Source organism: Mauremys reevesii, linkage group 9 (genome assembly GCF_016161935.1).
Source record: "Mauremys reevesii isolate NIE-2019 linkage group 9, ASM1616193v1, whole genome shotgun sequence".
Taxonomy (NCBI): Eukaryota; Metazoa; Chordata; order Testudines; family Geoemydidae; genus Mauremys; species Mauremys reevesii.
The window spans coordinates 31,912,738-31,928,914 of NC_052631.1; the positions used below are offsets into that span (position 1 = coordinate 31,912,738).

The 16,177-nt window shown below is 41.7% G+C and overlaps 2 protein-coding genes across 3 annotated transcripts in view; both read right to left on the reverse strand.

The window, feature by feature from the left end:
• Nucleotides 1–16,177, reverse strand: part of LOC120372624 — a 48,567-nt gene that overhangs the window by 2,375 nt on the left and 30,015 nt on the right. The window lies entirely within an intron of this gene.
• Nucleotides 4,596–11,900, reverse strand: RNF7 (ring finger protein 7). 2 transcript variants are annotated; one of them, XM_039489884.1, is made up of 3 exons: nucleotides 11,461–11,900; nucleotides 6,759–6,806; nucleotides 4,596–5,221 (listed from the first exon to the last, which is right to left on the reverse strand). In XM_039489884.1, exons 1-3 carry the CDS (start codon nucleotides 11,629–11,631, stop codon nucleotides 5,165–5,167), a joined length of 276 nt encoding a protein of 91 aa, XP_039345818.1. In that variant the 5' UTR covers nucleotides 11,632–11,900; the 3' UTR covers nucleotides 4,596–5,164. The 2 variants fall into 2 exon arrangements, with proteins under 2 accessions (XP_039345818.1, XP_039345817.1); XM_039489883.1 differs by having other exon boundaries at nucleotides 11,454–11,865.

Genomic DNA, 16,177 nt, shown 5'->3' on the forward strand with positions numbered 1-16,177 from the left:
GAGAAGGGAATGGATTATGAAGACCCTTTAGTGATCCCTGTTACTAAAGGTTGATGTTCTACTTATTTCTCTTCAGTGTGGATTTGACTGGTTTAACTGGCAGTAATATATAAATATTAAGGGTGGGTTTTTCAGAACTGCACACATGAAGTTACATGCCTAAAGTGGTATGCAATTATCACAACAGCATATGGAAGCTGGGTATTTTGCCATGCAATTTACGTACAGAATCATGGCATTTTGGAAGTACAAATTAGGCACATATGCAGTTTTGAAAATCAGGCCCACATGGACCTAAACCATTGATCCCGTTCACATAATAAAAAGAAAACTCCATCATGGGTTGTCACCTGCCTGGCTGGGATACAGATGTTTTTGCAGCCCAAAGCCGACCAGACAGAGTATGTCGTCTAGCATCAGGGCCCTGTGGCTTGCAAATAAACCTAAAAAAACATTCTGAAAGAATGGAGTGCTCAAGATACACTGAAATTGGCCACATTACCAACTCCTCCTGAGCCATGCTATCCCTTAAAGACAAATGCTATGAAATTACTCTCTGTTTAGCCCCTTAGCACAACTTGTTTAAATGATCGAAGCAGAATCCCAGGATATGTTGACCCTATAACAGGTTTCAGTAATCTCTCTCTAAATTACCAATGCAAATATTGCCATTTCTGCACCAGGTACCTGAGTCAGAGCCTAATGGCAGGATATTTCTGTTCCAGGGCAGAAGCAGATCAAGGAAATACCCATATTTTTATGGTGCTCTACTTGCCACTGGTGAGTAGGAATCTTTCTTTCTTTCTCTTATCCTCATTGTGAAGATAACCTTCTAAACTTGTACCAAGTGTAACCAGTGCAGTCTTCCTAAAACTGCAGAGACATAGCTGCACTATTGCTGGGGAGGTTGGTCTGGCCTCTACTACTGGTAAGGCATCTGGGGTGTCTATGCCCAGTATTAATAAGAATTTTTTTTTTTGGTAGGAGGAGAAGAAAAGTGGTCCAGCATTAATTTATTCATTGCAGAATGCAACACTGATTTATTTATTTTGTGTGCATGCTGAGGGGTAGCATTAATTGATTTTATTTGTGTTTGAGGTAGGGAATAGTATTGATTAATTTGGGAGGTGGGAGGGGAATAACTCTGCCATCCCTGGAACCAATAGCCAATTGCAACTGGACATCGTCATCACCAAGGACCGGAAGAAGGTCATCATGGTGGATGTCACAGTGCCCTTCGACAACAGGACCCCGGCCTTCCATGATGCCCGAGCTCGAAAGGTGGAGAAATACGCTCCTCTGGCTGAAACCTTGAGAGCTAAGGATTACCAAGTTCTGACGTGCTGATAGTTGGAGCTTTGGGCATATGGGACTCCACTAACAAGCGAGTGTTGGGAGAATGTGGAATCGGTCAACGCTATGCTTGGCTGATGCAGCAACTCATGGTGTCGGATGCCATCAGATGGTCAAGGGACATCTACATAGAACACAACTCCGGACATTGGCAATACGAGGAGGGATGAGCTAGAGTGCTGACGAGAAGCGCAGTGGGGAAAGTAACTGAAATACTTTCCTCATGGATTGTATTTTCTAAATGAACAACCTACCCTAAATTCTCAATTACTGAGGGACAATCTTCACTCACTGATATATGTGCTTTCCATAACCAACTCTTTGTATAACTTTTCATGAGTGATGTACCCGAATACTTGGATGCTAATATCTAAACTGTATTCTTAAATTTACTCACCTAAATTTGGGTTACTGCTGATTATGCACTATATGTATCTTATGACTTTAAAAACAAACTTTGCATTTGTGGATAATCAAAGCACTATACCCAGATGTACAGACACTCTTTTCTCAACCTGTATATTATATAATTTTAACACTAGCTTTAATAAAATTTTTATTTGGAGACTGAGCAGAAGTGGGCACAGCTTGGCGGCATCAGCATATTTCATTCTGGCAAGTAGGCTTTAATTTTGGACATGGGAAATCAATGTGGCTCCACATAGGCACAGGTGTTTTGTGTAGAACTCACGACAGCCTCCAAGTCAATTTATATTTTGATGTTAATTTGAATGATACATAGACTTAATTTTATTATTGGACTCAAACTATTTCCTTTTACTCTTTTCTACAGACACTCACTAGAGTGAGGAAATTTTCCAATGAAGAAATGTACAGAAAACTGTATTCTAAACGTTTTCCCAAATGCAGGCATACAGCCAAGACAGTAGCAAAGACCCACTCCTCCGTCAAAAAGCATAATTACAAAGTTACACCCTGATTTCAGGACAATAGGATTTGCCTTTCCACCAAGTCCCACAGTCACAAAAGCAAGACCTTTGCCAGTAGTTAAGTTCACAAGTGCCTGAGATGCTTAGCTATAAAGAAGAGACAAGGCCAGGAGAAATGTTGCATTGACCCACTTCAGCATGTGACTCTAAAAGTGAAACCATCTAGTTCTGGGTAGTTGGTGGTTTTTGTGTTTAATGATTCATTTTTTCCCCCTTTTTGAGAGAAAGCAAGTTTGGAAAAGAGGTTTGATTGGAGTGTGCGCTGCACAGCAAATCATTGCACAGCTCCATAAATCTCTGACATGAAAGTTAGAACTTACCTTTGCAGTTTCTTTTAAAAAGATTAAAGCAATAATGTGGCGCCTTACAGGGTGGACCATAAGTAAATGCAGGAGATTAAGACCACATCTATGCTACAGGGACTCTATCAGCAGAGATACAGTGCTGTAGTTATGCTAGCATCACCCAGTAGTGTAGATTCAGCCTGCAGTGAGGGAAGGGTTTTTTCCCATTGCTGTAGGAACACCCTGTCCCTACCTTATGGCAGCTAGGGTGACAGATCTGCACGCTTCTATCTGCCTAGCCGTGTCTGCCTTGTGGGGGGGGGGTATTAGGTCAGCATAGGTAGGATGCCCAAGGTGTGGATTTTTCATACTCCTGACCACTGTAGTTACGTCGATCTAAATTTTAAGAGTAGGCCAGGTCTGAAGTTCTTCACTTTGGAAAGCCTCCTCTAAAGAAAGAGAACTCCTTAACTAGGAACTAATCACATGAGAAACTGAGCACTCTAGTTTTCCCCGGCCCTGCACTTTGCTGAATCTTGTCCTTAGCTGTTTGTAAATGGCTTTGAAAATGAAAAAGCTCTACAAGTGCTAAGAATTTATCATCAGGGATTGACTGGGAATTTGTGTGCATATATGGGGGGCGGCTGTGAAGGGGATTTTTGTTGAGGGGGAAGAGTGGGCGTCTACATAAGCATTTAAAGTGGGTTATTTTCTTTGTTGAGGGTGGGAGAGATATTAGAATGGGGTTTAATAGCTGTGATACTTTTATTCAGTAAGGAAGAAGTTGTGCACCTTCTCTCTTTGTGTTGGGGATGGAGATTTAATGATCATGAACCCTGCTCTCCTACCTGCGTTAATTTCTGTATGTTTGTCTAGTCCAGGGGTTGGCAAGCTTTCAGAAGTGGTGTGCCGAGTCTTCATTTATTCACTCTAATTTAAGGTTTTGCATGCCAGTAATACATTTTAACATTTTTAGAAGGTCTCTTTCTATAAGTCTATAATATATAACTAAACTATTGTTGTATGTACAGTAAATAAGGTTTTTAAAATGTTTAAGAAGCTTCTTTTAAAATTAAATTTAAATGCAGAGCCCCCCGGACCGGTGGCCAGGACGGGGGCAGCGTGCCACTGAAAATTAGCTCGCATGCCGCCTTTGGCACACGTGCCATAGGTTCCCTACCCCTGGTCTAGTTGGTATAGATTGTAAACTCTTCCAGGCAAGGACTGCATCTTAACTTTTGTAATGTGCTTTGTAAATTGCCATGTACATTTATGGCCTGGTATACAAAGATATACAATGTTTGTTCTAGTAGATTCCAGCCAATCAAGATGTTCAACTTTCAGTGAGTTCACCTTTTTCCCAGCAGGTGGCATTAGCACACAGTGAAGTGAGTGATCAAGACATATAGGTAGGTTTGCTAACAGACGTCAGCATGATGCAATCAAAAAGGTAGGCCACCACCTATATGAGGGCATTCAAATAGACAAATGGATACAAAACATATTCCCAGATAGACCTACCTATACTGACAAGATGAAACAATGTGCTGCATTAGATTCTTGCTACATTTAATTAGCATATGCTTTCTTTATAACATCTGTTTTGTCAATTAGATTTTTGAAACGATTTGTAGATATGGTTCTCAATTTATCTAAAATACATCCATGATCAGTTAGTTCCAAACCAATATTTTAACATCGCCAGCTAATTAATTTCAAATATGGTTATTAAAATGGCCCAATGCTGGATTAAAGACATCCCCCATTGCTTTTACTAGAAATTACAATAAAAATCCTAACATAGTAAAAGTTTAAAATTGTATGTTGGAGAAACCACGTATATATCATTATAAAAGAACAGGCTATTAAAATCCAATGAACTATAGAGTCAGATTTCTTAAGCCACGACAAAAACAAGCCTGTACTAAAACCTAAATAAGAGGTTGCTACCATACTGGGGACCGGGGGAGGTGAGGGGAGGAAGGGAGGGAAAAAACAACAACAAAAATGTTTCACACACTATTTATTTTAGTCAAAAAAATCACTATCGGGCAAAATTATTTATGGTGGGTTTGGTGTGGATGCAGTATTATTTGAATGGCAAGAATTTCTTTTTTTCAATCAATTATACAGCATATCAGGCATAAACAAGGCCTTTTTGAATGGATTGGTTTCTTACATTTCCTTACCAAAAACATAAGGTAGATTGTAATTGTGTATTTTCGGCACCACAGCATTTCTAAGCAGTTGATACAATTTACACCAGAACACTGTCAGAGAGACAGACTCTAAGGTAGTGTTCCTATGGTCCTTAGCTGTGGAAGGATGTTGAAATAAGATCAGAGAAAATGGCACACCAACACATTAGAGCATGTTCAAGCACAACAAAACCATAGTATTCTTTTAACATAGATATAAATTGAATGAATCACGAGTGTTCCTCTCTTTCATATTGATATATGGCATCAGACATATATTGCTTGAAACAAGTTCAACAGAAAAACTGCCAACGTTTTCATTTGCCTATTCTCTGGACCACCCAGTCCTGTTGACAGAGGGGACAGCGATTGTTCTGTTTCACCCATAGTGACATGCAGCAATTGTGGAAGGAATGATTACATTCTCCCCAGACAACTGAAAGAAAAGAAAATACTTGATATGTTCCAGTTATACTGTTTAATATAGACATACAAACTACATTCACGATAAAGAGTACTAACAATCTAACTCAGATTTTTAGAGCAAATAGAGGGTTATATGATATTTGGGGCAATAATACATTATAATGATTTATTGATTTAGACTAGATTAGTGTTACTGGTTTGACAGTATTTTCCATAAATAGAATATTGTGTTCTACAGGGTTATGTCTCACACATTAGCCACTTAAAACATGTCTACCAATTTATTTCTAATTCAAGAGACATATACATGTACTTTCATATTCTTACACATCTGTAGAATGCTTAGCACAGTGCTGTGCACTATATAAGTAATACATAATACTATAAACATTACTGAGGGACAAGGGAAGCCTGTGAGTGGTCTGGAAACTTCCACAGCCTGGCTAAATTCTATCTTACTTTTTACTGGTTCATTAATTAGGTATAGTTAGTGTATTGTTTCAGTGTTGATTTTCCATCATGTGCCAAAGGTTTAAGGGCATATGAACAAATTCTAATTAACATTTTATTTGAATTTTTAAAGTTCAAAGTTGCGATACATGATAAATAAAATAATATAGGACACTAGTACATAAGCATTTAAAATGGGCTCTTAGCTACATCAGAGGTTGTTCAAAGGCCATAATCATTTAAATAAACTAAACTGGACTAATTCTGCATTATACTAGTTGCTTTTTTTTTTCTTCTAGTTTTCATTTAGCAGTGATTGTAGACAAGGGCATTATTCACAGGACTGTTGTAAGTTTTGTATTTTTTCTCTTTCATATCTGTCTTTAAATGGGAGACCTAACAGGACAACCATGGAATGTGGAAGTGGTAATTTCTTTTATAGACAATAAACTGATCAACTAAAATAATACTACTGAATTAACTGAGATTATGTGTTTTATAAAGGAAACAGCAAAGAGGTGGAAATGTCCATAACTGATTTTACAAGTTCAATTAAAAGAGTAATACTTCCAAGTTAAAAAAATGTTTGAATGTCTACATATCACATAAAAAATCTAATATAATGCTTAGGGCTACACTTTTCCAACTGAAAAGCAGATTAACAAAACAATAACAAATAAGATCTTTGAAACCTCAAAAATCTTGGATGAGGAAAAGACAATCAAATATATATTCCATGGCTTCATAACCTAGACAAAATTTTATTCCACACTTGCATGTTTCAGTGAAGTTCTTCTGTTATATCTTCTAGTATCTATCTTAAAGGAAGAGATAGTAAGTATTTCCTATCTAACTCAAAAGTCTACAGTAGTCTGTCCTGAATTATATAACTAGTTCTTCCCAGTCACAAACACATACATAAATGACTAGTTGCAGGTTTGCTCAGTCAAGTACTTTTCTATGACAGTGTGACTTTTTACATTAGTATTGCTGTAGTTAATTTTTGCGCATTAATTAGTATTATCTTCAAACTTAAAAAAGCACCCCACTGAGAAAAAGCCTTTGCTGAAAAACATGAGAATGAAATCACTACATACCAACACAATCTTCTTGTTTGTTTTCAGCTTGACATCTAAGGCAGGCATCTAAAAGTAAACATGAACAAAACTCAATTTGATGCTCAGAATGCAATTCTTAAAACTGGCTTTTCTAATGGAAATATAAACCGTGGAACATATTTATAAAGGTAAAAGCTCGAATTCTGCCATCTAGTTCAACTGTATTTATTGGATAAAAAAGAAATTAAAATACAAGCACTATGCACACCAAAAGAAAAATATATCTTTTCAGGAGGTAAAAAGAACTGGAAACTGTAAGACAAACTCCTCACACCCTCCATTTTGTTTGGACATTTTCATGAGCTCTGCTGCTGCTGCTGCAAAAAAAAATCTCCTTTTTGTATATGTGACCATTGGGAGACTTCTGCCAAATCCACTCAAGCAGATTAAAAATTAAATAAGAGCACTCACATGCAACCTGCAACTTCTGGAATTTGTTTTTCAGATGTCAGCATCTCTTTTTAAGGAAATCATTCACAATTCTATTGTTTTTCAGCCTCCCATCAAACCCTGTCCCACACCACCTTTTTTACACAGCAATTTTACTTGATGAGTACCTTAAACTTCACCAGAATATAAAACACACACCCACATCCTATAGTTTTAGATCATTTATTAGTTGTGCAATGTAAGTAAAGAGATCAATGGGGACATATAATACATATTTTTTAAATGGTGTCTAATCTTGTAGGGGACAGAAAGGAATAAGGATATGGGACTCTTGGTTGGAGTAGTACATCAGCGGCTGCTCCACACTATGTAAGCGCTTACTGCTGCTCCCACTTCAGATTCCTCACCTAGTCAGTCATCAAACAGCAAAGAGAATGGGAATGCTGAGGCAGCAACGTTTCCCCAAATGAGGCAGAGGAGAGCAGCTCTTCCTTTAGTAGACAATCAGGAGTTTCACTCATTTATTTATTCTTTTATTATTTCCTGCCTAAGACAGGAAATACAACAAACAGGCAGGGGAAGGACACAATGACACAGGGCCACATCTGGGTAAGGAAATTGTATGATGGGCCATGAATGCTCACGAAATTAGGGGTTGGGGTGTCAGAGGGGGTGAGGGCTTCAGCTGGGGTGCAGGTTCTGGGGTGGGGCTAGTACTGAGGGGTTTGGAGGGCAGGAAAGGGATCAGGGCTGGGGGTGGAGGGCCAGGTGGGGATCGGGGGTGCAGTCTCTGGGCGGTGCGTGCCTCAAGCAGCTTCCAGAAGCAGCGGCATGTCCTTTCTCCGGCTCCTATGCGGAGTCGCGGCCAGGCGGCTCTGCTCGCTGCCATGGTTGCCAGCCAATGGAAGCTGTGGGGGTATATGTGGAGCCCCCCGGCTGCCTCTATGCATACCTCAGTGGTCTGAGCAATGGCCTGCTAAACCCAGGGTTGTGAGTTCAATCCTTGAGGGGGGCCATTTGGGGATTGGTCCTGCTTCGAGCAGGGGGTTGGACTTAGATGATCTCCTGAGGTCCCTTCCAACCCTAATCATCTATGATTCTATGATATGAGGCGGAGGGGGGATGTGCCACTGCTTCCGGGAGCTGCATGGAGCCCCAGCATGTCAGAGTGGAGCAAGCCCCCGACCCCGCTCCTCAGCTGGAGCTCGAGGGATGGATTAAAATGTCTGGAGGGCCGGATGCAGCCCCCAGGCCATAGTTTGCACACCTCTGCAGTAACAGGTGGGATGACTGTAATCATCATGACCTTCAGTGGCCACTATTAAATTTTTGGAAGGCGTCATAATAGAGGAGTGTTTTAAAGAGGGATCTGAAGAAGGACAATGTTGTGGCTTTACAGATTTTTACAAGGAGCTATTCCATGCATAAGGAACACCATGGGAGAAGGTGCTTGTTGGAAAATTTGACAAATGGGCAATGAAGTCTTGGCATATTTGGTGGGGCAGAAGCAGGAGTAGATATCTCAATAGTGTATAAGAGATAACAGGTAGGGGACCCTTCAAACACTTCAATCCCTGTTGCCAGCATCTGGGTCGTCAGTCAATCACTTTCAGAAATATCAAATTTACTAATAATCCTATCATTTTTTTAAACTGAAATATAAAGACAATCAGAGTTCCATATTTAGCTCCACAGAAAACATTTATTCCTTTGGTATAAATATAAGAGGAATTTTAATTTCTTTTAATCTAAGCCTTTTTTCCCGTTAATTCTGTGATTTAACATAATTGGCATGAGTAGAGATATGAACTCAGATCTATTCTCCACAGTGCTTTTGTGCTATTTCTACTTCCTCATAAATCAGGTTCAGTAAAATCCATTATTGGATATAACTAAAAACTGTATTTTTAAGAAAATGTTATTCTATTGCAGATAATTTCTCAGTCCTGATGTGAGCTTTGTTTACCAGCCCAACTAAGACCACGTGTGAACTGTCTTCAAACCATGCTAAAACTCCTTGTATAAAGTCAAGCTAAATAAGACACTGAAGATATTTTTCACTACTTCATTCTGCGCTATAGTCTTTTTTCCTCTAGCACAGGGGTCCCCAATGCGGTGCCCGCGGGGGCATCTTAATGCGCCTGCGTCGTGGCCCCCGGGAGAGCACCAGCGGCATTTTGGCGGGGACGCCTCTCGATGACGCCGCTTGTCGCCAAGTGACATCATCGAGAGGCGTCGCCCCCGAATTTTGGCAGCGACGCCTCTCGATGACGTCACTTGTTGACGGCAAGCGGCGTCATCGAGAGGCGTCGCCCCCGAATTTCGGCAGCGACGCCTCTCGCTGACACCGCTTGCCGTCGACAAGTGACATCATCGAGAGGTGTCACTCCCAAATTTTGGCGGGGACGCCTCTTGATGACGTCGTTTGTCGACAGCAAGCGACATCATCGAGAGGCATCGCCGCCGAAATTAGGCGGCATTTCGGCGGGTGCTCCACCGCCGCAGTGGTCCTTCAGCTGGCGCCCGCCAGCCAAAAAGGTTGGGGACCACTGCTCTAGCATGCTCATAAATTCTCCCAGCTCAAAAGACTGTTCTAGACACAAACAAAAATATATGAGAAATGGCGGGGCTAGTTATGTCCGATATTGCCATGATGGGCACTCAGATTGGATTCTCAATCTTTCGCTCCCCAGAAAAACAGTGGAAGAATGATTTTGGGCAAGTCACTTAACCTCAGTTTCCCATTAAAGGGGTTTCTTATCCATTTTTGTAAAACACTTTGAAATTCATAGATGAAAAGCACTATATAAAAGTGTTAAATATTTTCTTTATTTTCTGGCGAGTCTGTCTCTACAACACAAAAGACAGTTCAGTTTCCCTATTCATTCTGTCCTTGGCCATTCTACTGAAACTGCCAATGTGTGCCAACTGCCGTGGCTTTTGTAATTTGAATACCCACCTACTGGGAATTGGACAGAAACCATATTTGTATCATGCAGAACACTGACTAGACATAAAATGGTAACTTGGATTCCTCCTTACCCAAGCTGCATTTGTACGGTGATGAAAAGGCTCTGTGTGTCTCCAATTATTAACTCCCTGAGCTATCCAATCTCAAACAGCAAAAAAAATTCACACTTTTTAATGTATTTAGGTCATCATAATTATATGTAATTGCTATGCTATCAATGTCTTAATCGGTACAATTTAAGCTAGTTTTAAACATTGTTTTCAGCCAAAGTACAGCTGCAGCAATATTACTGGGAAGGAGATACTCCAGTAACATCTGACAAATGGGTATAAGAACCTTTTTTTGGATAAGTGTTAATATTTGTAATCAGTTGGGGAGATTTGTACAAATATAGTGATAATAAATTTTAGCTAATGCAATAGTGCAACCTTTCATTTATGCAAGAGTGGTTTGCAAGACATAATTAACAGATAACACAAAGAATACACTAGATATCACCTTTGAAGAGCAACCATTTCCTGGTGAAATGTAGTGAGAAGAGCAGACCACAGACAAAGTTTCAGCATGGTGAAGTAGTTGCACAGAGATGAAGGACTCCAGTAAGGGATCCAATTTAAGCCATTAAGTTTCTGTTTGGCTAGTTAAGGAGGATCACCTGTTAGGACCCACCACCACATCAATGGCACCATAGGCCATGGTCAGCCACCACATGGTAGCCTACAGAGTCTGGTTTATTCAGTGTCCCCTCATTACATGAGAGCTGCTGGGCTAGGTCAACCAACTAGAGTTTATTTCAAGGAAATAAAGAACTGTAGGAGTATTTCAAGGTAAAGCTGACTGCTTAGGTGAAGCCTCTGATTATTTATTTCTGGTACAAACACACCTAGAGCTACATCACCCATTGGTACCAGCACAGGATCCTTTGTGCAATTACTGCTAGGACGTGGGACAAACACAGACGTAGGGCATTAGGCACTACATAAATGGCCTTGGTATCATTTCAGCAAACAGGTCTGTGTGGGAAAGAAGGAACCCAGTACGTACAAGCTCCATCAGAAACCCCGGGTTTTCCTGGGGAGGGAGGCAGGCAGAGAGGAGATTCAGGCCCCTGGATGGGGGGGAGGGGGCCGCTCTGGCCGCGGGGGGCGGCAGTGAGGAGATACAGGGCCCCCTGCTCTCCCCGCGGGGGGGGCAGTGAGCAGATACAGGCCCCTCCCCCAGACTGTGAGGCCTGGCCGCGGTAGGGGGAGGGGCAGAAGGGGGTGCGGGGCTCCGCCCAGGGCGGGGGGAGGCCGTGGCCCGCCGGCGCTTACCCATGACCTGGACCCGGCAGATGGCGCAGGTGTCGCACTCCACGTCCCAGCTCCACATGGCCACCGCGTTCCACTTCTTCAGCGAGAACATCTTGTCGGCAGCGCCCGCCTTGGCGCCCGAGGAGCCCGGGTGAGCGTGGGGGGCGCCCGGCTCGTCTCCGTCCTCCACGTCGGCCATGGCGGGGGGCGGAGACGCTGCGGAGGAATCGCTCTGGCTCCTCGGAGAGAGCCGGGAGAGCGGGGCTGCAGCGCCACCCAGTGTCGGGAGCGACGCCACCCGCCCGGCCCAGCCTGCAGGGCGGGGTCAAAGGGGAGGCCCGCGGGCCCCGACCCCGGGCCCCACCGCTCCGGGAGCAGAGGTGGTGGGCGGCCAGCTGCAGGCTCTGCGCAGAGCTCAGGGCCCCTCTCGGCCACGGAAGCCCGGCTCCTGCTGGCGGCTGCCTGGAGCTTGCGCTGATGCTGTGGGAAGGGCCAGGGGCAGTGGGGGATTTAGAGTTACTGGTGCCTTGTGCTCAGCTTCATTTTTGGGGCCCCTCACTGGGGTTTATCATAAGTATCCTTTTTATGTCACTTTTTATCACTATCGGTTCAATTAGATTTTTATATGATTTAGGTGACACAATAACTTCTGTCACTTCCTTAACTTGATATAAACTAGTGATCAGCCATTTGCCTGTATCATTTACATTAACATCAACATTAACGTTTCTATCACATTTGACATGAAAGGTCACATTTTCTTTGTTTCAAAACTGATTTACAGTTCGATAGCTGACAAAACAATTTTCAGTGCAGTTAGAATACATCAAGATAAAATTATGTTGACCAGTGGGAGTATACAAATTAACCCTAATGGAATCAGTTAGATATTGTAATCCATTACAACACTGATGGTAGAGATTCCTTCCTTTGCCCATTGTGTTAGATTAGATCTCATGTATGAACATTTGGAGGACCTTGTTACTTTCATTACATCTGAACAACTAGTCAGGAAGTCGTCACTAAAAAGCCATGCACATGTGACATTAAGCTTTTGCATGAGAGAGAGTTGCTCTTCCTCTGAATCATAAAATGTTACTTCCTGTGTATTACTGTTCGTTATGGAGGTGGTTATGGTCTTACCACTAACCTCTTCCTTCCAAACTGTAACAGTCCTCTGCTTCATTCACATAAATTATAATTGTTCCTTTTAATGAAGTGGGCAGGATAGATTTATAGATTCTAGGGCTGGAAGGGACCTCGAGAGGTCATCAAGTCCAGTCCCCTGCCTTCATGGCAGGACCAAATATTGTCTAGACCATCCCTGATAGACATTTATCTAACCTACTCTTAAATAGCTCCAGAGATGGAGATTCCACAATCTCCCTAGGCAATTTATTCCAGTGTTTAACCACCCTGACAGTTAGGAACTTTTTCCTAATGTCCAACCTAAACCTCTCTTGCTGTAGTTTAAGCCCATTGCTTCTTCTTCTATCCTTAGAGGTTAAGATGAACAAGTTTTCTCCCTCCTTCTTATTACATCCTTTTAGATACCTGAAAACTGCTATCATGTCCCCTCTCGGTCTTCGCTTTTCCAAACTAAACAAACCCAATTCTTTCAGCCTTCCTTCATAGGTCATGGTCTCTAGACCTTTAATCATTCTTGTTGCTCTTCTCTGTACTCTCTCCAATTTCTCCACATCTTTCTTGAAATGCGGTGTCCAGAACTGGACACAGGATAGTATCATACTTTGTTCAGCCCTATCCCACTCATAATTATAACTTTTGTTTACTTGACAATAACAGTGTTCCTCATTTTTAATAATCATTAAACTTGACACGTATATCAATGTACAAAAACAAATTATTGAAAACATGGTGTGAAGGTTTTCCTGACGGAAAGAAAAGAAAAGAAAAGAGAAAAGGATTATTGACATCACTTAACAAATCCCTTCCAATCTTTTAACTGTGATGAGTGAAACCATTTAAGGGTTCATTTCTTTTTCCCTTTTATGTCCACCTGGTAAACCGTTGGGCAAGCCTTGTTCACTATCCCTACTGGACCTAGACATTTGGGACTTAAGGCATGGTTCTTCTCCAAATAGAATCTATATAAAACCCTGTCAACTACATCCCATTCCTTAAGATTTAATATACTGCCCAATCTTTTGTCCATTTGCTTTATATTGCTTCTTAACCTAATAGCAACCTGCTTCTTAATGCTGCTAGTAGTGTTTAGCAGCTTGCTCATAAACTGATTCATGAGTGAGAATACATAGTTGATAGTTATCCAGCGGCATCCCGCCTAGCCACCATTGCTCAGGTGTCCTCATTATTCTGCATGTATTACTTCCTGGGGGTATACCCATGTGAAGCAATTGTAGATCTCATAGCCATAAGTATTATTGGGAGTTTTCTATCCCAGTCCTTTCTTGACTCTGTCACTATTTTTCTCAGAGCAGTTTTTAAAGTCCAATTAGTACATTCCACTAACCCAGAGCTTTGTGGGTGACCGGCAACATGGAATTTCTGTTTTATTCCAAATGCTTAGCACATGCATTTCATTATGTTACCTACAAAATGAGGTCCTTGGTCTGAATCTAACCTCCCACCACCCCCACCCACTCTTCCTCCTCTCCTGAGCGTGCCACGTCCCTGCTCCTCCCCCTCCCAGTGCTTCCTGCCTGCCACCTACCAGCTCTTTGGCGGTACTTAGGACTGGGAGGGATGGGGAGGAGTGGGGACGCAGCACGCTCGGGGGGAGGAGGCGGTAAAGAGGCGGGGCGGGGACTTGGGGGAAGGAGGTGGAATTGGGGCAGGGCGAGGGTGGTGCTGGGGCGGGGGGGTGTCAGCCATCCATGGGGCAGAGGGGAAGTCAGTGCCTATGCCCCACACCCAGCTATATTGCATGAATACTCTCAGAGCCACTCATTAAGCACACAGGGAAAAGCACCAGCCAGAACCCCCCAGCACTGTACCTCAGGAATATGCCATCTTACACTGCTCAAGATGAGCAGTGCAAATTTATTAATTGGTTCACCACTTCATCAATGGAAAGTTGATATACACCAGCCTTTGCAAACCTGATCAGTTTTGCCAAATACTTCATACAAACTCACTGGTAATGATAAACAATTAAACAAATTTATTGACTACACAAATAGATTTTAAGTGATATTAAGTGATAGGCAAAAAGTCAGAATTGGTTACCAAAATAAAATAAAATAAAATATAAGCATTCAGTCTAAACTCTCAACCTTATTAGACTGGGCAACATCTAGATTAAGCAGTTTTTCTCACCCACCTGGATATTGCAGTTCATAGTACACAGATTTCATCCTTGAAATCTGGGCCAGTCCCCTCAGTTGGAGTCTTTAGCGTGTCCTTGTTGCTTGCAGCATAGGTAGGTGAAGGAGAAAGGCCCAGCATGGGCCCCCTGTGTTTGGTTTTATATCTTCAGTCCATTTGCTTGGAAAACACAAGTCCAGGCATGTCTGGGTGCATTGCTGAGTCTCCCGGCAAGGTTAAGCAATTCCCCTGGTGTGGCCTCATGCAGGTGAGTCATTGCATTGTAGCTCCCTTGCTGGACAATGATTGTTGATGGATTGATTGACACCCTGCCCAGGTGTTGGCTACTTTCCTTGCTGTTGCCTCTAGGGAGCTAATATCTGACTGATTCCCCAACTTACAGCATGTTTTAGTGACCACCATACAACATAATTCTCATAACTTCAGATGCATTAATGATATACATATATACGGTAGATAGAGAAATGACTTTCAGCAGATCATAACCTCTCCCCTGATACCTTACAAGGCATGCTTTATATGCAAGATCATGGGAATATGGGGGTTCCAGGATGCCCCCTCATCTCAAGGTATAGGATGTCACAATCTTACTCCAAATGAATACATAATTGGTGTATCTGAAATAAGTTATGCTGAGATCTCGATCTTGAAAATGGTTATGCATATACACATAAGTAGCACACAAGTAGTCCTGTTGACTTCAATGGCACTACTTATGTGCCTGAAGTGTTTGAAGTAGGCCCTAAAAATATTAATGAGAAAGGGACAACAGTTAGCAGTTTCTGTATTTTTATTTTCAAAGTATGATGCCTTTTTTCTTCAAATTGTTTTAAAACAAACTTTAATAAGACACTGTCAGGTTCAAAATGATTTTTTAAAAATTAAGTTTCTTTAATGGCACTTTCAGTGATTAAATTTAAAATAATTTTAAAAGTCAGTTTTACTTGCTACCATTTAGACACTGATCTTGCATTTAGATCCATGTGAACGGATTCCTGAGTTATGAAGATCTCCATTGATTTCAGTGGGTCCCTGCATCAATGGAATGTAGGACTAGGGCCAAGAATCATAGAATATTAGGGTTGGAAGGGACCTCAGGTGGTCATCTAGTCCAACAGCCTGCTCAAAGCAGGACCAATCCCCAACTAAATCATCCATCAGAGCATGTCAAGAATTGGAAATTTACTGGAATAGCTATCCCAGAATAATTAAATTATTCTAAACCAAACTATTTCTAGAGTTAAATTAAAAAAAGGCATTCTTATTCTGGGCCATTATATTGAAATAATTATTCCTGAAGAATTATTCAGGATAGCTATTTCAGTAAATTTCCAAGTATAGAAAGCCCTATTACAGTTGACTACTTGAACTTCACGCTGCTTAAAAATTATCTAGGCTCTTTCTGGTTCTCATGCACTGGCACAGTGCTGCAGTAT